This window comes from Acomys russatus, chromosome 5 (assembly GCF_903995435.1).
Source record: "Acomys russatus chromosome 5, mAcoRus1.1, whole genome shotgun sequence".
Taxonomy (NCBI): domain Eukaryota; kingdom Metazoa; phylum Chordata; class Mammalia; order Rodentia; family Muridae; genus Acomys; species Acomys russatus.
Genome location: NC_067141.1, coordinates 53,283,608 through 53,310,712, shown reverse-complemented (window position 1 = coordinate 53,310,712; position 27,105 = coordinate 53,283,608). Strand labels below are relative to the sequence as shown.

The 27,105-nt window shown below is 37.0% G+C and overlaps 1 protein-coding gene across 1 annotated transcript; it reads right to left on the bottom strand.

Annotated features, from left to right (window-relative positions):
* Window positions 1-1,839: 1,839 nt before the first annotated feature.
* LOC127189872 (tear acid lipase-like protein) lies at window positions 1,840-26,061 on the bottom strand. Its single transcript, XM_051146946.1, has 9 exons — window positions 25,960-26,061; window positions 25,624-25,741; window positions 24,557-24,755; window positions 23,664-23,773; window positions 20,516-20,652; window positions 5,721-5,864; window positions 5,055-5,126; window positions 2,833-2,904; window positions 1,840-2,079 (listed from the first exon to the last, which is right to left on the bottom strand). Exons 1-9 carry the CDS (start codon window positions 26,059-26,061, stop codon window positions 1,840-1,842), a joined length of 1,194 nt encoding a protein of 397 aa, XP_051002903.1.
* Between the last annotated feature and the right edge of the window lie 1,044 nt (window positions 26,062-27,105).

Here is a 27,105-nt window from a genome sequence, read left to right as displayed (position 1 = left end):
TAGGATTCATGAATAAAGGTTTAAGACTACTGATTGCATATCAGTTTTTATCTCATCTCATCTCTCTCTCTCTCTCTCTCTCTCTCTCTCTCTCTCTCTCTCTCTCTCTCTCTCACACACACACACACACACACACACACACACACCTTGTTAAATAAACCATGATGATTTATTAACTGAAAAAAAAAAACCCTGCTGTCTCAGCAATTCATTCATCAGAGATGTGAGGCACAAACCTGGAGTTTGCTTCTGATTTGTAAAGCTGTGTTGTCTTGATTTTCCAGCACTTTTACAACAACATTAAGGTCTCCTCAAGGAGACGTTCAAGAGCATACCCATGTCTTTGTGTAAGAAGAACTGACTCAACTGCCTCAGGTGTCAGCAGCCATTGTATATTGGCATTGTGGGATAAAAATTTAAAAGACTGAAAGGCAAAGGCATTTCTTCTAGTCTAGCATTTAAACATTTTAGAATAAATAACATATAATTATAATTTTTCATTTTTTATACAAGAATGTAACATGCTTTTCATAGTGTTGACTTTGCTATGATGTTCCTTTATCTCCCTGATACTTTTAACTCACAGTTTTCTCCATCAGACAATTTTACCTGCATTATTTTTTTCTAAGTTAGACAAAAGCCATTGGTAAGTTTGTCTCCCTTAGTATGAATCATTGAATATGTTCTTGAAAATATGTAATTTTATTCTTGGTAGCTGAAAGATATGGCATGTATGTATGTATATCTAGATATAAACACATGTGCACGCATGCACAATCAAGGTAATATCTTATTGATTAATTCAGTAGTGACATTTCTGAATAGTGGCATAACAAACATGGGCATTCATATTTCTCTATGTAACCTGATATTCCTAATTATAGTTTTAGAAAGGCTTCCTTACTCATTTCAATGGTAGTTGGATTAATTTTGTAATCCATCAATAGTATTCAGTGTAACTCTTATATAGTTTATATTTCTTTTTTATTTATATTGATTTTATTCATGATGATAGCCATTCTGAAATGATAAGAAGGAATCATGATGAGATTCTGATGTTCATTTATCTCATAATGAAGGGTAATAATTATTTTTCATGTAAGAAGTGATCATTTTTCTTGTTCATTTAAACTGTATGTGCAGTACATTTCTTATGTATTGAGTGAGTTGTTACCTTCGTTTGTGCTTAATTTTGAGTTCTTGATATGTATTGGGTATTAATCCCTAGTTACACAAATAACTGTCAGAGTTTCTTGCTACACTATAAATTATCATTTGTTAATAAAATTGTTCTATTTTCTGTGAAGAATTTTAAGAATCTTATAAAAACCATATGTCAGTTCCTTCTATTATTTCATAAACCATTGCATCCTATTAATAAAATAGAGCTAACACATACCTTGCAGAGGACCAATATTCAGGTTAAGAGACTTACATGATGACTCACAACAATCCATAATTGTAGTTCAAAGGTATGCGTGTCTATTCTGATCTCTGTTCGCTCCTAGACCCCTGTAGTACACACACACACATACACTGAAGCACACAAAGACACATAGACTTAAATAAATTAATATTTTTGAAATAAACAAAATATTCTCTTTTTAGTCAAGAAAAGGAACCATGCAATAGAAAGAGTTTATAAGATGAAAAAACATTTTATTAGTGCTTATACTTTCAGGACAAATGCACATAGTGTAGCAAAGTAATACAATGACACACAAAGTGAAGCTGATTCAAGATAAAGAGAAAAATAACCTAATTCTTCACACTGTAGAAAGCAATGAACTCTCAAAAAAAAAAAACAGAAAAATACATAGAAAAACTTTAAAAAATCCTTTAACCTGATTGGTCTTCAGTGATGAATCTAACAATTTCATTGAACACTTTACTGGGAGCATTTAAGCCAATCAAAAAATCTATATGATTATAGCCAGAAATCTTCCTGTGATACACTAGATTGGAGATATTAGCTTCCAAGTTTTTAACGTCCAATGGATCTGCCAGACAGTCTTGTCCACCACTCCACATGGCAGTTGGAACCTTCATGTCCTCTACCTTATATAAAGGAGGTGTGGGCTAAAGACAATGAGGAACAGTAATGTTTAGGTTAATGGCATATCACACTGTACATTGTAAGTTAATATCTCTTTATTAAATGAAAATATTAATTACTTATTCATAACTATAGAGTGAGTTGTGAAATCTTAGCTTTCTCAGACAGAAATAGAGTAATAGTCAACCGTTAAGTCACACAAACTCTGGTGCCCCATATTTGACCATGTCCCTTGGATGCGGATGCCTGGTGGCACTCAGAGGAAGGATAATAGGTCACCAAGAAGAGACTCAATACCTTATGAGCATATACAGGGGGAGGAGGTCCCCTTCAGTCACAGATATAGGGGAGGGGAATAGGGGGGAAGCAGGAGGGAGGGAGGAATGGGACGATACAAAGGATGGGCTAACAACTGAGATATAATATGAATAAATTAATAATAAAAAAGGAAAAAAAAAGAATGGTTTTTCAAAACAAAAGTTCTCTGAATCTTAGGCTCTTTACACATAAAACTGTGGTGTTAGTAATAGCTGATAAATCAAAGAAATCTGTGAAGTCAAAATGACAAGATTTTTGGAAATAGTCACTATGTAATATTTTATAAAGAAGTGTTTTTTCTTAGTTTTGAAGCCAATCTATGGTACATTGCTGTCAGTTTTGTGGGAAGGATAAACAGACTCCATGTTTTTTTTTTTAAGATTTTTTTCAAGATTTTATCTCTTATTCATATATTTTCCAAAGGGAGGACTTATTACCATTCGTACAAGGAAACGTACCTGACTGTAGTGCAGCATATTCAGAGCTGAACTTCCCCAGTCATAAGCTTGGAATACTCCTGTTCTAATTGCCTGAATGATGGAAGCAGAACATTACAAAGCTTTCCCATAGAAACAGAGCTGGGGATGGTGACGCTTTACTCTTTTTTTCCTCAGTGTGAACACTGATTTAGATTCAATGAAGCTGTTTAAATGTACAGTGGAAGTTTACTGCCACATCATGTGATGCTGGATAAATGGAGAATATATACAAATATTTCACATCAGAAAATACAGATTAAAATGATTGGAAAAAAAACTAGCAACTGAATTGTATGTCATATGCATGTTTTGTTTTGTTTTTCTCTCTTTTATATTAATTATTCAATTTACATTCTGGTCCTAGCCCCCTCCCCCATTTCTCTCTTGTCCCACATCCCTCCCTGTTTCCCCATCCCCTCTCTCCTACTCTCCAGAAAAGGGGAATCCATCCCACCCCAGTATATCAACTAGGCATTAGGACTATGGGCTTTCCCTTTCTCTGTGGCCCAACAAGGCAGGGGAAAGCAACAAAAAAGCAGATAACAGAGTCCATATCAGAGCCAGTCCCACTTCCCTCATAGGGCACCCACATGATGACCAAGCTTCCCACTGAGCGCGTCTGTATAGTGGGGCAAGGTCCAGTCCTTGCATTGTCCCTGCCTGGAGCCCCAGTCTCCACAGCCCACCCCATCCCAACAAATTCCTGGTCTTACTGGATGCCTACATGTATAAAATGCAAATATATCCATATCTATCAACTTGCAAAATTTGCATGCATTTTAATAATACTTAAATTATGATAGTTCAAGATTACACGTAGGAAAATCCTGTAAAAATGCAAGTCTAGCTATTGGTATAATTTGAAAAGGAATGATTATTACCATGTTATTTGTAAAAGCATTTTCATTATAATATGAAAATTCATTAAATTTAATTCTAGTGATATAAAGCACTATTCAACCTGTAAATAATTATTAATAGGGAACTGTTTGGGGATGAGGAACTATCCGTCAGTAAAAGGTTTGATATGCAAATATCTGGGTCTAATTTCAGTTCTGAGATTCCATATTTATATAAAGTAGGCCATAATCATCTTTATTTATAATCCAAAACCCAGGGAGCAAAAAATAGACAGATCATGGGGTTCTTTTGGCCAGGATTGGTTATTAGACAAACTCTGTACAAATATGAGACAATGTCTCACATAAAAGATAAAACAACACCCGAATTTGTTCACTACCATCCAAATGCAGGAACACTCATGTGCATGCTCATGTGCACCAGAAGACACACAGGAATAGACATACATATGTGTACACACATACACTATGTGAAAATAAACAAACATCTAAAATTATTTAAACCCAAACTAAAAAGGCTTGTAGTATTGTCTTACTGAATATAAGTAAAGACTTCTGTTTTTACATATTTCAAAATGACATTTGCATTAGTAGTTCATATATAATTAAATAGCTATAATTTATATCTAATTTACTTTGTATAAAACATTTCCAATGACTGTCAACACGTTTGCTGCACATTTGTGTTGATAAGTCAATTGTTTTGGATTTGTGAAAAAAATATAATAAGAAATAAGGCTTTACAAAGGTCTAATATTCAGACACAATTACCATGACTTTCTTCAAAAAGTTCAAATTCTGGTATTAAAGTGCTATTAGAAACAGATTTTGCCAGTCAAATGTAAGTAAATGAAGCATCTATCAGAATGTAACTCATTACTATAAAGATTACATGTCAGTGGAACCATAAAATTAATTCTTGTCAGGTTAGGGAAAACACAAGAGTAGCTCTTACCCATAAAATTAAATATTTCAAAATGAAAAATAATGAGGGATATATCCTGAAGGAGCAATCTGGGGTGTATTTATTGCCACATGGGAAATGTTTTATTAATATGCAGAGGGAAAAATTTCAGTTTGATGCCTGCGCCTCTAGGGAACCTACAATTCCTATCATTCGCTAGCTTCTGAATCTTCCAAACATTGGCTTTAATTTTATTAAAAAACAAATTTATAGTAAATTTCTATCTTTAGAGAAATATCACCACTTAAATATTAAAGGTTTATTATTATTCAAAAACAAATGCAAGATAGTGATTACAGAAACAAATAGAGAATTGCCAAACATCAGCAGATGATATTTTAAACAGGAAAAAGTAAGGAAACATAGACAAATGGTACCTGAGAATAATGAAGGGTGGTTTGAATTGAAGCTCCTGCAGGAGCCTGTCCTGCATACACATCAAGACGACTCTAGGAGAGAGGAAAAATAATTAGTATCTTTCTAAGAGCATAGAATAATAAAACACTGTTTTTAAGGATCAAATCTTTACTAAATCAACTTAAAGTGTAAATAGTTTTATATTTCATATGATAGTATTTGGTGGAAATACTTTTCCTGGAAAGAAGTCTTAAACTGAATAATGAGTAATTATTAATACAAGATATATTTTAAAAGTGAATGTTTAAGTAAAAAATTAATACTTATTTGTGCATGGTATTCAGATATATGTTCATATGTTATAGATAAATTTTTATACTTAGTACTATTTTTAACTTTATAAATTACATGTAAATTGACAAACTATCACGTGAGTTATTCATCTTATGTAGCTTAAGATTTTCTATACTTAAAGGTTTCAATTTTAGTGAGAAGGGAAGTGGGTGGACCTGGAAGGAGTTTGGGGAGAAAAAACAATAATCTGAATATATTATATTTAAAAACTATCTTCAATAAAAAAGAAACAATATTCTACATAATGTATAGAGTCCTTAATTTTAATGTTTGCCTATCATGAAGATGACAAGAATATAGCATAATGACTTGTAAGCAAATATCATTCATACCTCATTTAAATTTTGGGGGTCATGTCCAAATAGCAAAGTAAGTATATTATTACAAATTGTTCCAATTGTCTCACGATGGCATAAACATTGCACAAAGTGTTTAGCATCTGCATTGGAAAATATGTCTTTTTCACCAAAGATAAGCTGCAAATGATATGATTAAGCTGCAGTTAGAATATGGAGAATAAATTTCATTTAATAAAAAGTAAGAATAGAAAGAAGGTATGATAATCATAAACAACATTTTAACCTACTGATAAACACTTACATGTTCACTATAGCATCGTTCTAAACAAAGGTATGAAAAGTTCTCATAAAAAATAGCATGCACTTAAAATAATTATAATCAATTTCATTGAACAAACCCTTTAAAGTACCAAATAATCAGCGACTTCTCAGTCTGACTTGTGTGCAGTTTGAACCAGTCCTGTGTGTAGAACTTGTCATTATTTGGCACACCCATAGGCTGCTAATAAGAAAAACTGTTTTGCCCTCAGAGCTCAATGACATTGCCTTGAATATCTTAGGACATATATAATTAGAAAAGAGAAGATGAAGAGAATAAAAAATGTGATAGAACATTTGAAGAAAGAATAGCTGAAATTTATAAAATTTGATGTCGTTTTCATGCACAAAAGAATGAGCAAACTGTAAGTATAGTCTTTTCAGACTCACCAAAACATGCTATAGCCAAACCCACACCAAGACACACTACAACCAAACCCGCACTACAAGACATGCTACAGTAAAATCCACACCAAGACATTCCACAATCAAATTCACATCAAGACATTCCACAATTGAACTCATACCAAAACAAGCTACAGTCAATACATAGTACAGTCAAACCAACACTACACCATGACATACTGCAGTCAATCCCACAATGCACCAAGACATGCTACAGTCAAACCCATATCCTGGCATACTACAGTCGAACCCACACTGAGACATTCTACAATCAAACCCACATCAAGACATGCTACAATCAAACCCACACCAAGACAAGTTATAGTCAAACCTACACCAACATACACTGTGGTTAAACCCATACTAAATCAAGACAACTGCAGTCAAACCCACACTACACCAAGACACACTATAGTCAAACCCATACTAAATCAAGACAACTGCAGTCAAACCCACACTACACCAAGACACGCTATAGTCAAACCCATATTGTATCAAGACATAATACAGCAATTGTGTTGGAAGTGGTTCTGGTGCTATGCATTCTGGTGCTAATTATTGACTCCTAAGGTATGGTTGTTGCCCAAATGACAAGACACTCACATATCCCCAAATAATGTTTGTAACCTTGTCTAAAACTTATTCTTGTTTCACCAACAAAAAGCCAACATACATGGGAAGGGCAAATGGGGTAGGCATGGGTAAGGTTCTCTGGCTTGTGGAGGAAGAGGATTTTTGGAAGGAGATAGGAGAAGAAGAAGAGAAGGAAGGAGGCCATAGTCATGGGTGATGTGGAGTAAGAAGCACATGGCTGGCATGGATGGAGGATTTGGCCCAGATGAAGAACATTAGCAAGTATTTAGGATTGTGGATGGGAGGTAGCTCATAGAAATTATTTGAAGTGGCTGGCATTAGATAGGGGCAGGGAGATATGGAAGGTAGTTTAAGGGATTAATACCCGCCCTTCCCCAGGTGATAGCAGATTAGAAAATACCACTGTAATAATTATAGAGCTAATAATAAACATTTGTTAGACCATAATTTTAAATTTACAGCAACAACCATGCCTATACTAAACTAAGACACACAGCAATCAAATTGACAAAAAAGCAAAGAAGAAAGTTAAAGGAAGCAACTATTCACAAAGGATCTTTAATGTGCCCAAGAGATGACTTATCATCAGAAACCACAGAGGTCGATAGACATCAGAAGAATTATTTAATTCTATAAAATAAAATACGTCTTGCCAAGATTTCCATATACACTAAAATCACACCTAGGATACAAAGAAGTAATAGACTATCTCAAGATATACAATAAATAACAGAATTTATGCCACTAGCATACAAGGCCTACAAGAAATAACCCCAAAAAACCCACCAAAAACAAACAAACAAACAAAAAGCCAAAAACTTCAGTTTAAATGAATGAATATAAGGAAAAAAGGCAATAAATTAATAAATTAAGAGTCCTAAAAAGTCATATATATATATATAATTTACAAAATAAACTAAAATTTATATTATTTAAATATTGCCTTAATATAATTTTAAAACAAAACAAAATCCTAAATATTTATATGTATGTGAGTGTAGGTGTGTACACATGTGTACTGCTGCCATGGAGACCAGAGTGAGGCATGCCCTTGGAGCTGGAGTTGCAGGCAGCTATGAGCTGCCTGATGTGGGTTCTAGGAATCAAACAAGGGTCCTCTGGAAGATCTGTATGTGCTTTTAACCTCTCTAGCCCCTATACACTTATGTAAACAGCACTGAGTAAGTAAAGTATAATGTATTGTCATTCCTGAAGAGAAGGCTAATAGACTTTAAGAAATATTTACATAAAAGCTTTTTTTAGTGAAACATTTTTTAATTTTTACATATACATTTATGTTATTACACATATATACAATAGATTACCTATAGCAAGAAGAATCATGACACAATCAGGAATTATATAAATGTTACATTCTTAGTGTTTTGGCTATTTCTATTTGACAGCCTTGAAGAAAACATCTTTTCTATTTTGGTGCATCTGAAATTCTGAATGTAAATCAATCTCCATCACATCTTGTCATTATCAACTTAAAACAACTGTCTACCCCTAAAAACATCTTAACCCTTAAACAGCTAAGCTTCACTGTAAAACTAAGCTACCTGGTCTTCAACTCCATCAGAGACTTGAGAAGGAATAAACTTGACTACCTGAGTATGCCAGGAGTTCAGGTTAGTAGCTTTTCAAATGAGAAGATGACAGAATATGCTACCTGAACAGTCACCCAAAGCTCTCTACTATGTTGGAGCACCATCTTCAGCATTATGGCCCAATGTATCTGACAGACAGATTTGTGAGGCAGGAACTATTGAGGACTTGCTTACCCTGTCTTGGCAGAGTTTGGCCATCAACTCTGCCTGCATCCAAGCTTCTCCTTTTTTAGGCAGAATTCTGTGTGCGGTAGAAACATGGACATTTTACCCAGTGGCTTGTTTCCCACATTTCAAGCCATCTCCATAAGGAGGTTCTTTGATGCTCATCATCCTCTTTGAGGTAGGCTGGGTGTTGCCAGGAGCTATCTTGTCTCATTGTCAGTGAATTATTAAAATAATAAAAACATTTTAATTGCCATATTCTGCATGTCTCTGAGGTTTTTGAAGACCTTATCTAACTATCCTACTTTATTTTTCTATTGAATCAAATCTATCTGCTGCACCTAAGATGTATATTCTTATGATAAAAGTAGACTAGTCATTGACATGACCATGATTTGCTCAACTAACAATTAACTTGTCTAACTTATTTATAATAAACAGCCTGCAATAGCATTTTCAAAGTATTGGAAGTAAACCTTGTATTATAATTGAGTTATATGGATACAATACCTCATATTAATATATATATATATATATATATATATATATATATATATATATACATGTATGTGTGTGTGAAGAATAATCTTACATTTGAATTCTATACCACTGTATCTAAAATTAAATTAAACTTATTTTGCATCCATATAAAAATTCTACCCTAGTGAATTAAAAATAACCATACAAGTGACAAATGAGGCATTAAGTTGAGGAGTAGATTCACTAATATATTTTTTGTTCTATCTTCCCTATACATTTCTATATTACATCTTCTTCCTTTTCAACCCCTATCTCCAAACCTAAGAACGTAAGAAAAAGGACAATAGAGATATCGCTGAGTCTAACCTTGTTTTCTCTCTAAAAAAATACCTATAATAACTTGTAATCAGCTCCCATTGATAATAACCCTCTATATCCCAAGAAAGCAACCAAAAACCTACCCAACCCCCCTTAAAGGAAATGAGGCATCATTCTCTTAAGGTTTCTTCTAGCTGATTTGGGATAAATAATACCTTTGTAGGGGTCCAAATAAAATTGGGGAAATGGTTAAATAAGCTAGGAATAGCAAATGTGGTCCAGTTTCTAAATTTTGAGAAATTCTGGCTTAATTAGAGTCCTGTGTGGGACAGTATGAAATGCTGGAGCTGGGATTGGAAGCTTTTTTTTTTAAAAGTGTCCTGGGAGTTAATTTGTTCTGATGAGGAACAGCAATTGAAGCACTTGGTGCTGGAACAGGAACAATACAGGATATCAGTGTCCAGCATGCTGAGAAGAATGCATCCTGTCAGTGTCCTGTTGTTTTGTTCTGAAAGCATATAATTCATCAGAAGCATTATACACTCCCAAAATTATAAGTGTATAAGGTATGCATGATGCACAGAAAAATTAAGGCTGGTTTTCTGCTCCTTGTACGGGCATAAAAAAAAAGACATCTGTAAATCTTTCTTCATGTCATATGAAGAATGGCATCTAATAATAATTCATAGGAGTTCTGTAGCAAACAATAAGCATTATCTATGCCTAGAAATTCATGCCTCAGCCAGTCTCAGAGCTATTCCCATATAGTGGGATTAGTAATATGTTACCTGCTTGTTCTGAAGTTTAAATTCTTCACATCCTGATTGTATTCCCTTTCTTCATTCTCTCCTGATCCTTCTTCGTCCCTCATTCCTTCTACCTCCCTCCTTAGTCCTCAGAAAAGGGAGCCTTCCTACCCTAACATCTGACCTCAGCCTATCAAGTCTCATCTGTACTACCTGTAACTTCTTCCTCTGTAGCCTGGCAAGGCTGCCCTGCCAGGGGGAAGTAATCTAAGTTTGGTGGCCAGAGTGCATGTCCATGGTAGACCCTACTCTCCACATTTTGGCATCCACAAGGAGACTGTGCTGCTACATCTGAGCAGAGAGTCTAGATCCACATCATACATGGTCCTTGGTTGATGTTTCAGTCTCTGTGTTGTAGTGTAGTTATCCTGTGTTATGTAGCTAATATCTGCTTATTAGTGAGTATATACCATGTGTGTCTTTCTGGGTCTGGGTTATCTCACTTACGATGATCTCTTCTAGTTCCATCCATTTACCTGAAATTTTCAAGATTTCCTTTTTTTAGTAGCTCAGCAGTATTCCATTGTGTAAACGTACCACAATTTCTTTACCCATTCTCTAGGTAGTTTCCAGAGTCTGGCTATTAGGAATAAAGCTGCTATGAACATAGTTGAGCAAAAGTCCTTGTTGTATGGTTGAGCATCTTTTGGGTATATTCCCAGGAGTGATATAGCTGAGTCCTGAGGTAGAGTTATTCCCAATTTCCTGAGAAAGCACCAGATTGATTTCTAAAATGGTTGTACAAGTTTTCATTCCCACCAGCAATGAAGGAGCATTTCCCTTTTTCCACATCCTCAGCAGCATGTGCTGTCACCTGAGTTTTTGATCTTAGCCATTCTGACAGGTGTAAGATGGAATCTCAGAGTTGCTTTGAGTTTCTTCCCCCTGATAACTAGGGATGCTGAGCATTTCTTTAAGTGTTTCAGCCTTCAATAATCCTCTGCTAAGAATTCTCTGTTTAGTTCTGTAAACCATTTTTAATTGGATTATTTGGTTTGGTGGTGTTTAATTTCATGAGCTCTTTATATATTTTGAATATTAGCCCTTTGTCAGATGTAGGGTTGGAGAAGATCTTTTCCCAGTCTGTAGGCTGTCATTTTGTTCTGTTGACAGTGTCCTTCCCCTTACAGAATTTTAGTTTCCTAAAGTCTCATTTATTAATAGTTGATCTTGGAGCCTGAGCTGTTGGTGTTCTGTTCAGGAAGTTGTCTCCTGTGCCAATGAGCTTGCCAATGAGCTCAAGGCTCTTCCCCACATTTTCTTCTAACAGATTTAGTGTGTCTGGATTTATGTTGAGGTCTTTAATCCAATTGGACTTCAGTTTTGTACAGGATGAGAGATATGGATCTATTTTCATTTTTCTACATGTAGCCATCCAGTTAGATCAGCACCATTTGTTGAAGATGTTATGTTTTTACCATTGTACGGATTTGATTTTGTCAAAAATCAAGTGTCCATAGGTCTTTGGTTTTATTTCTGCATCTTTGATTTGTTTCCATTGATCAATCAGCCTATTTCTATGTCAGTACCATGCTGTTTTCATTACTATTGCTCTATAGTGCAGCTTGAGATCAGGGACGGAGATTCCTCCAAAAGATCTTTTATTTTACAGGATCATTTTAGCTATTCTAGGTTTTTTGTTTTTCCATATGAAGTTGAGAATTGATCTTTCAAGATCAGTAAAGAATTGTGTGGGTATTTTGATGGAAATTGCATTGAATCTCTACATTGCTTTTGGTAAGATGATCATTTTTACTATGTTAATTTTCCCAATGCATGAGCATGGGAGATCTTTCCATCTTCTGAAATCTTCTTCAAATAGTTATTCAGAGATTTGAAATTTTTTTCATACAAATCTTTGACTTTGTTGGTTAGAGTTACACCAAGATAATCTATATTATTTGTGGTTATTGTGAAGGGTGTCATTTCTTTAACTTCTTTCTCAGCCTTTTTGTCACTTGTATACAGTAGAGCTATTGATTGTTTTGAGTTGATTTTGTATCCAGCCACTTTGCTGAAGGTGTTCCTTGATAGAATTTTTGGGGTCACTTTTGTATACTATCATATCATCTGTGAATAGTCATAGTTTGACTTCTTTTCTGATTTGTATCCCCTTGATCTCCTTTAGTTGTCTTAATGATCTAGCTAGGACTTCGTGTACTATATTGAAGAGATACAGAGAGAGTGGACAGTCTTATCTTGTTCCTGTGGAATTGAATTAAGTTTCTCTCCATTTAGTTTGATGTTGGATATAGGCTTGCTGTATATTGCCTTTATTATGTTTAGGTGTGTGGCTTGTATCCCTGCTCTCTCCAGGACTTTTAACATGAATGTGTATTGGATTTTGTTGAATGCTATTTCAGCATCTAAGGACATGATCATGTGGGTTTTTTGTCAGTCTGCCTATATGATGAATTATATTGATAGATTTCCATATATTGAACAATCTCTGTATGCCTGGGATGAAGCCACCTGGTCAAGGTGAGTGATAGTTTGGATGTGTTCTTCTTTTGGTTTGCGAGTATTTTATTGAATATTTTCTCAGAAATTGTCCTGCAATTCTCAGTCTTTCTTGAGTCTTTCTGTGGTTTAGGTGTCAAGGTGAATGCGACCCCATACAATGAGTTTGGTAATAATGCTCCTTCTTTTTCTATTACGGAATAGTTTGAGGAGAATTGGTATTAGCTCTTGTCTGAAGATCTGGTAGAATTCTGTGCTGAATCCATCTGGTCCTGGTTTTTGATGTTGTCATCATTGGGATATTTTTGATGACTGCCTATATTTCCTTAGGTGTGATAGGAATATTCAATTCATTTACCTGATATTGATTCAATTTTGGTAGTTGGTAACTATCAAGAAAATTGTCCATTTAGGTTTTGAATTTTCTGGCATACAGGCTTTTGAAGTAAGCTCTGATGATTCTTTGGATTTCCTTGGTGTCTATCATTATGTCTCCCCTTTTATTTCTGATTTTGTTGATTTGAATATTCTCCCTCTGCCTTTTAGTTAGTTTCACTAAAGGTTTGTCTATCTTGTTGATTTTCTCAAAGAACCAGCTCTTGGTTTCAGTGATTCTTTGAATTATATTCTTTGTTTCCAATTTATTGATTTCAGCCCTGTGTTTGATGATTTCCAGTGGTCTCTACTCTTCTTGGGAGTGTCTGCTTATTTTTTTTTCTAGAGCTTTCAGATGTGCTGTTAAATTAGTAATGTGGAATCTCCCCAGTTTTTTAATAAAAGCTGTTAGTGCTATGAACTTTCCTGTTAGCACTGCTTTCATTGTGTTCCATAGGGTTGGGTAGGTTGTACCTTCAGTTTCTTTGAATTCTAGCAAGTTTTTAATTTTTCCTTTTATTTCATCCCTTACCCAGATGTCATTGAGTAGGGAGTTGTTCAGTTTCATGGGTTTGCAGGCTTTCAGTTGTGTTGTTGTTGAGTTCCATCTTTAATCTATGCTTGTCTGATAAGATGCAAGGGATTATTTTGATTTTCTTGTATCTGTTGAGGTTTGCTTTGTGACCAAGTATGTGGCCAATTTTGAGAAGGTTCTAAGAGGTGCTGAAAAGAAGGTGTATCCTTTTGTGTTTGAGTGAAATGTTCTGTAAATATGTTAGGTCCATTTGTTTCATGATGTCTATTCATTTACTTGTTTCCCCATTTAGTTTCTGTCTTGATGATCTCTCTATTGGGAACAGAGGGGTGTTGAAGTCTCCCACTATTAATGTGTGGAGTTAGATGTGTGGCTTAAACTTTAGTAATGTTTCTTTTACAAACGTGGGTGCTCCTGAATTTGTGCCATAGATGTTCTGACTTGAGACTTCATCTTGGTATATTTTTCCTTTGATGAAGATGTAGTGACCTTCCCCATCTCTTTTGATTAGTTTTGGTTGAAAGCCTATTTTATCAGATACTAGAATGGCTACTCTGGCTTGCTTTTTGGGTCTATTTGCTTGGAATACAGTGTTCCAACTCTTTACTCTGAGATAATATTTACCTTTATTGTTGAAGTGTGTTTCTTGTATGCAGCAGAATGATGGAGCCTGTTTTTGCATCCATTCTGTCTGTATGTATCTTTTTACTGCAGCGTTGAGGCCATTGATGTTAAGAGATATTAATGACCAGTGGTTGTTAGTTCCTTTTGCTTTGGTATTGGTGGTGGTAGAATATATGCACTTCTGTGTTTTGGATTTGTGGATGGGGAGTTACTTTTTTCCTGTGTTTTCCTGAATGTAGTTAGCCTTCTTAAGTTGGAGTTTTCCTTCTAGTTTCCCCTGTAGGTCTGGATTTGTGGTTAGGTACTGATTAAACTTGGTTTTGTCATGGAATATCTTGTTTTCTCGATCTATGGTGATTAAAAGTGCTGCTTGATATAGTAGTCTGGGTTGGCATCTGTGGTCTTTAATGTTTGCATGACTTCCATCCAGTCCCTTTTAGTGTTCATAGTCTCTGTTGAGAAGTCAGGTGTTATTCTGATGGGTTTGCCTTTATTTGTGACTTGGCCTTTTTCTCTTGCAGCTTTTAACATTCTTTCTTTGTTCTGTATATTTATTGTTTTGATTATGTGGTGAGAGGATTTTCTTTTTTGGTCGAATCTATTTGGAGTTCTGTAGGCTTCTTGCATGTTTATAGGCATTTCTTTCTTTAGGTTGGAGAAGTTTTCTTCTATGATTTTGTTGAAAATACTTTCTGGGTCTTGGAGCTCGGAATGTTCTCCTTCTTCTATTATTATTATTCTTAGATTTGGCCTTTTTATAGTGTCCCAGATTTCTTAGGTGTTTTGTGTCAGGAACTTTTTAGTTTTCTTTGAATGATGTATCAATAGCTTTGATCATATCTTCCACATTTGAGATTCTCTCTTCCATCTCTTGTATTCTGTTGGTGTGGCTTGTATCCGTTATTCCTGTTCTTTTCCCTATGTTTTCCAATTCTAAGATGGCCTCAGCTTGTGTTTTCTTTATTGCTTCTAATTCCCTCTTTAGGTCTTGAATAGTCTTATTCATTTCCTGGTCCTGTTTGATTGAATTTTCCTGTAATTCTTTATAGAATTTATCCCATTCCTTCATCTGTTTTCCTGTGTTTCTTTGAGTGATTTATTTTCTTCTATCAAAGCTTCTGTCATTTTCATCACCTCAGATTTAAAGTCTTCTCCTTGACCTTCGTGGGTGTTCATATCTCCAGGGCTTGCTATGGTAGGATCACTGGTTTCTGCTGGTGGTATATGGCTCTGAGTTTTGTGGCTTGTCTTCCAGCACTCTCCTCTAGGCATCTGGTTGTCTCTGATGTTAGCAGGCCTAGAGGTTTCTCCAATGTTGTCGCTGTCTGTGTCCCACATTGGCCAGGCAGGTTGGGAGCAAGTAAGGAGAACTCTAAGCCAAAGGTTGTTTGCTAGGCCTCCTCAGGATGTTGGACAGTGGGTGTTAGAGCCTGCACCCCGCTTACCTCAGCTGAGTTTCCTGACTGTATCCCAATTGAGTTAGGCAAGAGAGGAGTAGGCTGATATGTTTCTAAGCCCAGAGTTGCTCAGGTGCCATACAGTCCTTTTCAAAATGGTAGCACTCGGTCTACCGGCTGTGTTCCAGATGGGTTAGGTCAGTAAGCAGCTGGGGGGCTGTGAGAGACTCAATCTTGATGCTGTTTGGGTGACCCACAGACCTTTTAAAAATGGCCACAAATGTAAGTCTTGGTCTGTGCCAGACTCAGCTCAGTCTATATACTCTGTATCCCTGATGGATCAGGATGGTAAGCAGCTGGGAGGCTGAAAGGGACCAGAGCCCAAAGCTGCTGGTGTGTTTTATAGGCCTTCTTGATATGACAGGGCTCTGCTTATCTCTCTGTGCCCCAGTTAGGTTAGACTAGTAAGCCGCTGGCTGGTGCAGAGATAATAGAGCCCAAAACTGCTCGTAAAACAGCAGTGGTTGTGGAGTGTGGCCCGCACAAGTCTCTGCTCTTTGATCTAGGTGGCTCATGCCAATAGGCTATAGGTGGGCAGGGTGAGATCAGAGCCAGAAGCTGCTAGCAGCTAATGAGGTCTGTGGCATAAGCAGGTCTCTGCTCAGCCTGTGTGCTTTGTGTCTTAGCTGTGTCAGAGCAGTATGATTCAGGTAGGTGAGCATAGATCAACCCAGGCCTGAGGTTGCTCCCAGGATAGCAACTAATGCTGATCATGGCCCGCACAAGTCTCTGCTCAGCCTGCTTGCTTTGTGTCTTAGCTGTGTCTGACTGGTATATGCTTCAGGAAGGTGGGCAGAGACAGACCAATGCCTGAAGTTGCTCGTAGGATGTCAGCTAATGTGAATTTTGGCCAGCACCTGGAATCAGCTCTGCAGGCCACAAGGTCTGCTCCCAGCTGGTAAGCAGATGGAGGGAGAGGGACTGTGAGATATTGGAACTCCAAGCTACTCAGAAGTTCCACGGGCCCTCTTGAAATGGCAGGGCTATGCTTATCTGCTCTGTGACCCAGCTGGGCTATGCCAGCAACCAGCTGGGGCCCTGCGAGAGATCAGATCTCAAAGGTGCTTGGGTGCCTCCCACTCTTTCTCGGGGAGCAGCTGATGTGGATTGTGTCTGGTGCCAGGGCTCAGCTCTGCCTGTTCGCTCCCCGTCCCGGATCTGGCAAGCGGTAGAGGGGCGGTGAGTGACGGAAGCTGCAAGGATACCCCACAGTCCTTCCCAAGATGCAACTAATGTGGGCTCTTCCTCAGGATTTTTCTGTGGGTTAGCTGGGTGGCCAGGGGTTGGATCCACTCATGCCTCACACAATGTGGATCCCTCTCACCTGGGAATCAGCAGCACTGGTGTTTTGTAGCTCTCAGTGTGGTCTTTAGGTAGCTGTGCAGTCCTGGATTTCTTGCTAATCAGACACAGTGTGTGATCAGTGTCGCCATCTTGGATCCTCTCTCCAGAAAAGCTTTTTAAGACCGTATTATTTTGTAGTGCCAGCTGGTGTTACTTCCAATGTGCAGGCCAGAGGCCTAAGTCTTGGCACTGCAGGTGTCCTCCACACCCACTTTAGAAACTTGAATTGCTTGACTGCACATTGGTTTGCTTCCAGACACTCCTAAAGAGAAATGCTTAGAGAAAACTTCAAAGAGGCTGCTTTTGGTTCTTGCTGTTGTTCCTGTTGCTGCTTGTTCCTGCTGCTGTGTTAGGTGTTGAAATCCTGATGACAAAGAGTGGAAGGAGCTGAGTCTTAAAAGTTCTGCCTCCACTGTCTCTTCTAACCTTCTTTCTCTCCTATCTAGAGTAAGTGAGTAGGAAGGGAGGTAGTGGCATTAACGAACCCCATTTAAAGGAGGCTTCAAAAGAGATCAAAACCTACAAAACTATGTGCGATACTTAAAAACTTCTAACTCCTAATTTCTATCCATTATATGAATATCATTGACACACACAGATAGAAAAAGACTGTTCGGAAATAAGTAAGCCAAGGCAATCCTTACCAAGAATGTAAGAAAGGTCAAATGCATTTCTACTGTCTATAGAAAAATGGCCATGGATGGAAATCAAAGTCACTACATTAAAACAGAAAACACTATAAAAACCACATAGGTTATTCTTTTCACAGTTTGATGTATTTTAAAATCTAAACGTTTATTTAAAGGGAAATAATAATGTCAGAATTGTGGGTCAGTGTGAAAGGCATATTAGCAAAAGTTCTAATGATGGAGTAACGTGAGTGAATTAAAACAATGCAATTATATAGCAATTATTTGCATAGATTCCATGATTTAGGTGAAAATCAATGGCAGCCAGTGAACTCAGAAATCTATGTAGCAAACATTCTATAATGTTTTGGCAAATTTTGGCAGCAACATATGAACAGGGGAAATAGGTTAAAGGAAAATACATGAAGCATCACTTTATAAACCTTTACAAATAAATAAAGGGGCTGGAGATGTGGCTCAGACGTAAGAGCCCTACCCAGGGCCATACTAAACAACAGACCCTCCTAATGATCTCTCTCTACTCTCTCTCTCTTCTTACTCTTCCTGTCTCTGTCTCTGACTCTCTGTGGGGTACTCCTCCCACCTTTCCTTCTCTCCCCATGCTCATTCAACAAACTCCTCTACAACAAAGTATCTGGTACCTTATTACCTTTATTACTTTATACCCTATTATCTTATTATCTCATTGCCTTTATATTTATTATAAAATTGGTGGCCGTATATGAGGAAGGATCATCCATGTCTAATAATTCTGGAACCCTAAGGGGAAAATAGGAGAGAGGGAGGAATGAGTGGATACAAGGAATGGGATAATCACTGAGAAGTAATATGAATAAATTAATAAAATATAAAAAATAGATAATTAAAAAAATAATAATTCTGGAATCCTTTATACTGAACTCCATTCTTCCAAATTTCATTCTAAACCTCCATTCATTCCAGCTCTAACCTATCACTGCTCTGCCTTCAAACTGTGATTCTAAACTAAGACAAATTTCTGCTGTTTTACTTCCTCCCAGGACCAAGCACAGAAAGGTAATTCACTGTGCTGCATGGCACCCTCCCCACTATGGTACTGTTAGCAGTAAACCTGGGTGAAGACCAGTGGACTGCCTCTGGCTGGAGTAACCTGTCTGCTCCTGGCACTGCCTGCCTGATATACTTTTGGTAAGCTACCTGTAAATATAAACCATCACCTCTCCTATTTTTGGTAAGCTTTCCATCAGCTACTGATTTTTTTCTCTCTTTTTTCTCCCTTACTTACGTTTATATACTTTAACTTACCTAATATAAAAAAATCCAACATTCCTTATTTTTTAATTATAGAAAAATGTAGGAATGTTAAGGTTCTGCTTCAGTCTGCCTACCTGTGATGTCACTGCTTACCTGTCACGGGGATGTGGCCCTGTTCAGAGCCATATAAAAGACAGACCTTCCTCGTGGTCTCTCTCTACTCTCCCTCTTCTTGCTCTCCCTGTCTCTGTCTCTCTCTCTCTCTGGGGAACCCCTCCCCTCTTTCTCTCCCTCCCCCCATGCTCAATCAATAAGCTCCTTTACAACATAATATCTCATGCCTTATTACCTTTATTACCTTATACCCTATTACATTATCATCTCATTGCCTTTATAGTAACTATAAAGGTGGGTCTCTGATGTATATTTCTGACCTCCCTAAGCATCAGGCACATGTGGGGAGCCATGCCAAATTCTGCCATGTCAGAAATACCATGTTCAGGCTGCATGCTGTGACCCTCAAGTTGCTGACCTTCGCCAGAGGAGGTCTTGTGTTCTAGGCTACCCTTGGAGTATTTACCTTTGAAAGAAGTAGGGAAGTCCCAACTTGGAACCACCCAGAGGATCAAGGAAGTTCTTACAGGGAAACTACTCAGAGAAATAGAAAGTTCTTGCAGGGAGCAATTCGGGCTTTTCCCTGGGGGCTAGGGAGAGTGGGATTAGAATAGATCCTATTGACCTTGCTTTCTATATATTTTTACTAGTCCACATTAAAGAGAGTCTTGATCAGAAATTTCCAGACTTGACTCCTTATTTCTTACATCTCTGTATCCCACTTTCAATCCCCACTCCCTCTTTCAGGTGAACCCTGGTTCGATTTGTCCCGCGGGCCGAGACACACCAGGCACATGTAGCTACACGTACATACATGCAGGCAAATTACTCATACACATAAAATAAAATAAATAAAGCTGAAATACTTAAAAAGAAAACCAGGCAGTGGTGGCATACATTTTTAATCCCAGCATTCAGGAGACAGAGCAAGTCAGGTTTCTGTGAGTTTGAGGACAGCCTGGTCTAGAGAGCAAGTTTAAGGACAGCTAGGGCTACACAGAGAAACGATGTCTTGAAGGAAAGAGAAAGAAGAAAGAAAGAAATGCAGGAGGCATATTTTCACAAGATAAAGTATGTTAGTAAAAATATCAAAAGATAGGAAAAAGAAATGGACAAAAAATATCCCCCCAAATCCTGATTAACTGTAACATTAGAAGACAGACCTTGTAAGGCCCAGCTGGGGTTCTTACCTTGGGGGAGCTGCCCTGTGGCCATTGGGAAAACTGAGCTGTACAATCAGCAGGAGAGTACAACAGCACCTCCACTCTTTAGGGTTTTTCTTGTTTTGAAAACTCTAAGTGTACGGCTCTTTCTGGCACCATGCTGTAAGTATTACAAACCTTGGTGATAGTGGGTTCCAGCAATACGATCATGCGGATGAGTCCTGACATGTATTTTACAGTTGCAATTGGACCCAGTGAAAAATTCATTTTGATCTTCTGAGCTAATTGTGGATTTGTTGCAAACGCTCCAAAAGCTGAAAGAAAATAAGATTATAATTAATATACTAGTATTTTATCCTTTTATATATTATTTTATGTGTATGGACATTTTGGCTCGATTTATGTCTGTGTACCAAATATGTGCTTGGTACCAGGGAAGGCCAGAATATAAGAGGGGAACACCTGTAATGGGAGATAAAGACAGTTGTGAGATGTCTTGTGGATACCGAGATTTGAACCTAGGTCTTCTGGAAGAGTGGACTGTGCTCTTAACCACTGAGTCATCAGCCCAGGCCCTCATGTTCTCTCTTGATTTAAACCCCTGTGTCATTTGGCTAGTTTAGCACTAGGATGAAATCTGTTTTTTCTCATATATTTCCTGACTATCTCTGACTAGTCACCTCTAAAACATCTGGACATGCACCTTATGATGAATTTTTTTTTTATTTAACTCACTATAAGTGCTTTGGGGTGCTTAGACTGACATCCAGCGACTCCTAGGGCTTTTTAAAATAAACACCAATTTGATAAATAAACCTTCCCTGAACTTAGTTACTGAGTTCTGTTTCTGTCCTAGTTTGGTTTTATTTTGTGACAAAACACTGGTTAACACCAACTTGGGGAGCAAAGGGTTTACTATTTTTTACAGGTTAGAGCCCACTATCAAGGAAAGCCAGGGAAGGTACCCAAGGGAGGGACTGAAGCAGGGTCACAGGGAGACATGTTACTTCCTGGCTTGCTTCCTAGGGCTTGCTCGGCTGCCTTTCTCATAGAGTCCAGGCTCAACTGCAAATGAATGGCATTACCCCCTAGTGGGATGGGCCTCCACCATCAACTACCAATCAAGAAAAAGTCCCATAGAGAGATCTGAAGGCGAATTGAAGCATGGAAGTTCAAAACTAAGCATCATGCTTACACTGGTGGAATTCTGAGTGATGTATAGCCGGTATTCTTTTGAAAAAAACATTTGTTTTTTCTTGTGTGATCATCCTGATTGTGGTTAGTATGTATTACGGATTTGCACACAATCTTCATATTTTCTTTCTTTCTTTCTTTTTTTAATGTCTAATTTGATTTTAATCTTGTGAGTTTTTAAAAATAATTTATTCAGATTACATCCAGATTGTTATACCCTCACTTATATCTTTCTGTTCCCCTCCCCACTCTTTCACTGTAGTGCCCTCCCCTAGACCTGTGACAGAAGGGGACCTCCTCCCCCACCATATGATCACAGCCTATCAGGTCTCATCCAGATAATCTGCCTCCCCTTCCTCTGAGTGCTACCAGGCCTCCCCACCAAAGGCAAGTGGTCAAATAGGGGGCACCAGAGTTCACGTCAGAGTCAGTCCCCACTCTCCCCACAACCTTGGAGAAAGAGCTGTCCACTGCCTAGATCTGAAAAAGGGATCTAAGTTTTCTGCATGCATTTTCCTTGGTTGTAACATCAGTGTGTGCAGGCCCCCTGGGTCCAGATCTGCCAGCCATGAGGGTTTTTTGGTGGGGATCCTGGACTCTCTGGGTCCTTCTATTTCCCCCATTCAATTGCTTGTGCTCATTGAGTAGTCTGTGTTCCAAAAATATGCCTGTAAGTTCTTGAGCTTAATGTTTTCGGCATAAAATGTTCCCTGAAAGTGGAGAAGATGTTGCTTATGTGCCACGTGACATTTCCTATAGCTTTCTTTTTGCTCCTTACTCCAACGTCCTGATGTGTATATGTGTAAGTATATTTCTGGGTGTTTATGTGTGCATGTATGTATATGTGTGTGCATGAGTCCACATGTATATAATCACACTTAATGACTATTTATATAAAGGTCTTAAAATTTTAAACTAATTAGCTGTGTCTGGGGCTGCCACATCTATCATGACTTTTAAAAGTTCATCCTGTTGTGGCCAACGATTGGCAGTTGTACATCTCTCTGCTTTCCTCTTTACTGTCTACATGACTAGCCAATAAAATTTCTGGACACATCATTCCATTTTTGGTAGTGTTGTTTTATTTAGGGTGCTTTTGAATTCCAGCAGCATTTGTAATGCACAGTAACATTTTTCCTCTGCAGAATTCCAAGGAGAATGAATAATTTACTTACGAACATCAAATCAGTAAATACTTTGAATAAAAATTAGCATACTGCAATGTATTTTCAAGAAAGATAGTCCTACAAGAAAACATAGGACTCCAAATATTTGAGGGTCTGTATTTTCCTTGATACATCCTGCCTTTCTAATTCTAAGCTTTGGAAAAATCTTATTTCTTTAGTGTACAGCATAAGCTATAAATAACAAGCAGTGAATTATCTTTAAACAGTAATATCATCATATGTTTAAATGAACAATATATATTTTAATTAGAAATGTTTTTCAGGTAGTCAGGTGGGTTGGAAGCATTTACTGTATTTCAGATTTTCAGAATAAAAATTGTCAAGCCTCAGGCTAATCCAGAAAAATACCAAGCAAGTAAAGCTTTGTAGAAAATCACTGGGCCCTCAGAATTTAATTACTCAGAGTCCAGATTAATTAAAAAATTTCCTAAACAGTGCCTATACATAAATTTTCCACTGAAAAATTATGATAGGAACATTGAATCAACTACACCAACCTAGTCTTGGAAACTCGAGTTGCATAGAATCCAGTATATGGGATACATACTGATTATTTATTTAAATGTGTTATGCATTTGGAATGATAATGTTGAAAAACTAGATAATGAAGAATATCAATTATGCTTGTTGATAAATTGAAAAGATTAGCCAGCTGCTGTGGCTGAAATCTGTACTCTCAGCACTCAGGAAGCCAATGCAGAGGGGTTGTGAGGTTAAGGCTCTCCTGGGCTAAATACCAAAGCCCTCCACTAAACAACAACAATAAGAAGCTTGTATGCTTATTGCTTAAACAAAACAATTTCACACGTGGACGACTGGCTAGTCCAAGTGTTTCAAAGTACTGACATAAGGTCATTTCCAGAATAGAAAACTATTTTTGGAAGAATTTGGGTGGGTTGTAAGATAAAAATGACAAATGGTCAAATCTCAGTCTCCCAACATACCTATAAGGGCACCCTGGGAATGGCCAACGTAGTAAACTTGTTTCTGTCCTGTTTTGTTCACAATGAAGTCAATGGTGGCAGGAAGATCGTATTTTATGTGTTGATCATAACTGTGCGAAACAAAACAATGTGTTAATTGTTTTTAATAACTACAACTTACACTTTATATATTAAAACGTGAACTTAAGGAGTCTTTCACCTGACTCATGAGACTGCAGTAATAAAATACCTATAATCGATTATTCACAGTTACCCCTATAGAAAAACCACCTCATTCAATGCCCACAGCAGCCTTGATATGATCCTATGTTTGCATGCCTCCCATGGAGCTGAAGATCATAGACAATCAAGTGACAGACTAAATTTCAAAGCATGTTTGCACTGGTTTGTACCACATAGTTACATTTAGGAATTTTTTGTTTTGTTTTTTAAGACAAAATTTCTCTATGTAGCTTTAGCTATCCTGGACTTCCTTCTATAGACCAGGCTGGCTTTGACCTCGCAATGATAAGCTTGCCTCTGCCTCCCAAGTGCTGGGATTACAGGTGTATGCCACTACACCCAGCTCATTTAGAAATTTTTACTTGTGAAATATATATACCTATTCTATCTCCACTTTATTTCAGTGAAGTTATTTCCTGAATTAGATGAACTTGCAGAGTTATTTGTATTTGGGAAACATAAATATGTAATATTTATATTTCTCTTAATGACAAATTCAAATTTAAAACAAACTTCTAAGTGAACTTTGTCTAGCAATTTAAAAAAATATATTGTTCCATAATAAAGATTCTTCATAACTGCCTTCAGTAGAGCACAATACATTTATGATGACATAAAACATTTAATACAGCTTTAAGGAAAAAATAAACATAAATATTACTACTCCTTACCTAAAAGCCCAGAATTCTCTGGAATGTGGGTCTAGGCGCACATGTTTCCTGGCGTAGATATTGCCTCTGCTGTTCCCCAGCCACACATCGAATCCAGCATCTGCCAGAAGGAAGCCCAGGCTTCCACTGGGAGGGTTGAGAATCCAGGAAGAAGCACACAGAGCCCACCCATGCTGTAAATATACTACGGGCTTTGGAACTGTAAAGGAAAGAGAGAAAATGTCTTTCTTATTTGTAATTGTTTTGCAGTGTTCAAAATAATGGGGCTCATTGTGCCGTTTTGTAAGTAAGTCCCATTTGTATAAATCTTCCATTATCATCTCTTTGATACTTTATTCTCTTTCTTGGAAATGTTTAGTACCATCAGTTTGAGTCCCGATTATATACTAGTAGCCACAGTATAATTATAAGATGTCATTACACTTATGTTACATTCATACACAGATCTCCGTGTTCCTTATGGTAAAAATAATCATTTCACCTACAAGGTCTCCTTTTTTCCTTTCTATCACTAGAATAAATACAAAAATTTTCACTGGAAATTTTTAAGTTCTATAATTTATGAGTTACACTGTCTTTTAGTATAGTTCAAGCTTATGAAAAGCAAAATATAACATACATATACATACACAAATGTTTTGAGATACAAAGGTTCATGTGTAGACTGTTTAACAAATAACTAAAACAACAACAAAACCCTGAACTTAAACATGATCTTAGTAGTCTGAGATTTCAGATGGACACAGGAGCTGGGCATTTTTATGAGTAAAGGCATGAATTCTTGCAGCAGTAACTAAGTCTTCTACAGAGTCAGGTGTTCCTGAAAGTTCTAGTTCTTTCTCACTGCGACTGTCATGAAGTAGTTTATTTTCTTCTCAATATGATGGCAATCAACACAAGCCAGGTGTCAGTCATACCCTCATCTTTTTATATCTGAGATATGATACTTGGATACCTTTGGTCTGAGCATCCTTATTATGGATAATTGAATAGGAAGATTCTACATAGAATAAATTTGACTAAAAGTATTAACAGTTGCAATGCTTCTTTTCTCACTCCTATCTTACCTAAATTGTTAGACTTGTTCTTTCCATGGGGAATTCTGAAAATAGGGAGGATGTAACCATCTTCAGTCACCACCTCATGCTCTTCGTAGGCATAACCCCAGTAAGAAATTATCTCACTCTACATGGAAAAGAGAAAACACGTGAACTTTCATTAATTTGTTCATTTATGCACTTTTAAAAAAGTCTCAGAGCATGACTTATTTATAGAGCAAGGCAAGAAGCCATATGTAAAGAGACCCTTCATATTATAATAAGCATGACAATTAGAAAATGAGGAGTAAATTACTAGTGACAAAATCATTGAAACTGCGTTCATTAATACTGAGATTTACTTACAACATTCATATTGGCTTCAGGATTTCTGGGTTTTGGCTTGAATAAACAAAGTATACTTCCAAATATATAGATAAGGTACACTGTTCTCAGTAGCCACCACATGTTAAACCTGCTGGGAAGTAGTTGACATCAAGATACAGTCAATGTCTTAGAGTAAACTCAGGTTATTGGATGCACATTATTTTCACACATCCCCTTCCTTACAGTTTGTCATATCTTCTAATAAGATTCTTAACAATAACTTTACACATCTCAAAGGTTTAAATTAAAATTACGTTGACCTGCTATTCATAAAAGTCACCCATTTCTCCTCTTATCTTTCATCAAAATGTAAATAAATGTATACCATTGTGGTTGTTGCAAAACCTTCACAGAAAGTTTTCAGTGAGTTGGCTTAAATGACTAAGATTAATGTTCTGCTTCTTCATCCAGAACTGTTAGATAACTTAACCAATGCCTGTTACAACTTAACAAGAGAGTAAGACGAGAGAACAATAAGAGGAAAACAGTGCAGTGATTAGAGAGAAAGGCACAGTGACCATTCTCCTGAAACTGGTACTTCTGAGAAGAGGGAGACTTTGTTTTGTCAACAGTGCCTGGCTCGTTTTTTGTTTATTCTGATAGCATCACACTGATATTTTTAGAATATACAGAATAATATGATTTCAGAAGCACAAGTACTGGTAACAAAAATGTACATTGTTTTCAATTTCTCCTTGCCACCTTCTATAGAGTTTCTTATTAAAGCATCATTCTGTAAATAATGATGTAAAGTAACACATTTCACCTTTAATAAATTTAAATGATTAACTCTTCCATAGAAAAGATCCCAGTGGCAGTGCACTCAGTATCTCCTGCTTTCTGCCCTGAAACAAATACAATTTGGAATATTTTCTTCAGTTTCCTTTTGTAAAAAAAAAAAAAAATCTTAATATTGAAGTCACCAAGGAAAAGAATACATTTTAGTAAAATATATTTCTACTGTCTTTAAGGTAGCCCCTTCCCTTATGAATATGTTCATTGTGAATTGATGTCAGTAAGGCTTAAAATCATAGAGCACATACTGTTACCAAATATGAAGCCTTCAGGTTTCCTTCAGTGTAAAGGAAATTACAATTCTCTTTTTCTTTAGTGTTCCAATAAATA

Bases quoted from the DNA above. Each gene is read 5' to 3' on its own strand.
- LOC127189872 (XM_051146946.1), bottom strand. From the start codon at position 26,061: ATGTGGTGGCTACTGAGAACAGTGTACCTTATCTATATATTTGGAAGT. The intron at 20,653-23,663 runs GTATGTTGGGAG...ATTTTCTTTCAG, and splicing joins TTCCCAGGGTGCCCTTATAG to CTTTTGGAGCGTTTGCAACA. The intron at 2,905-5,054 runs GTACCATTTGTC...TCCATCATTCAG, and splicing joins CCACCCTTCATTATTCTCAG to GCAATTAGAACAGGAGTATT.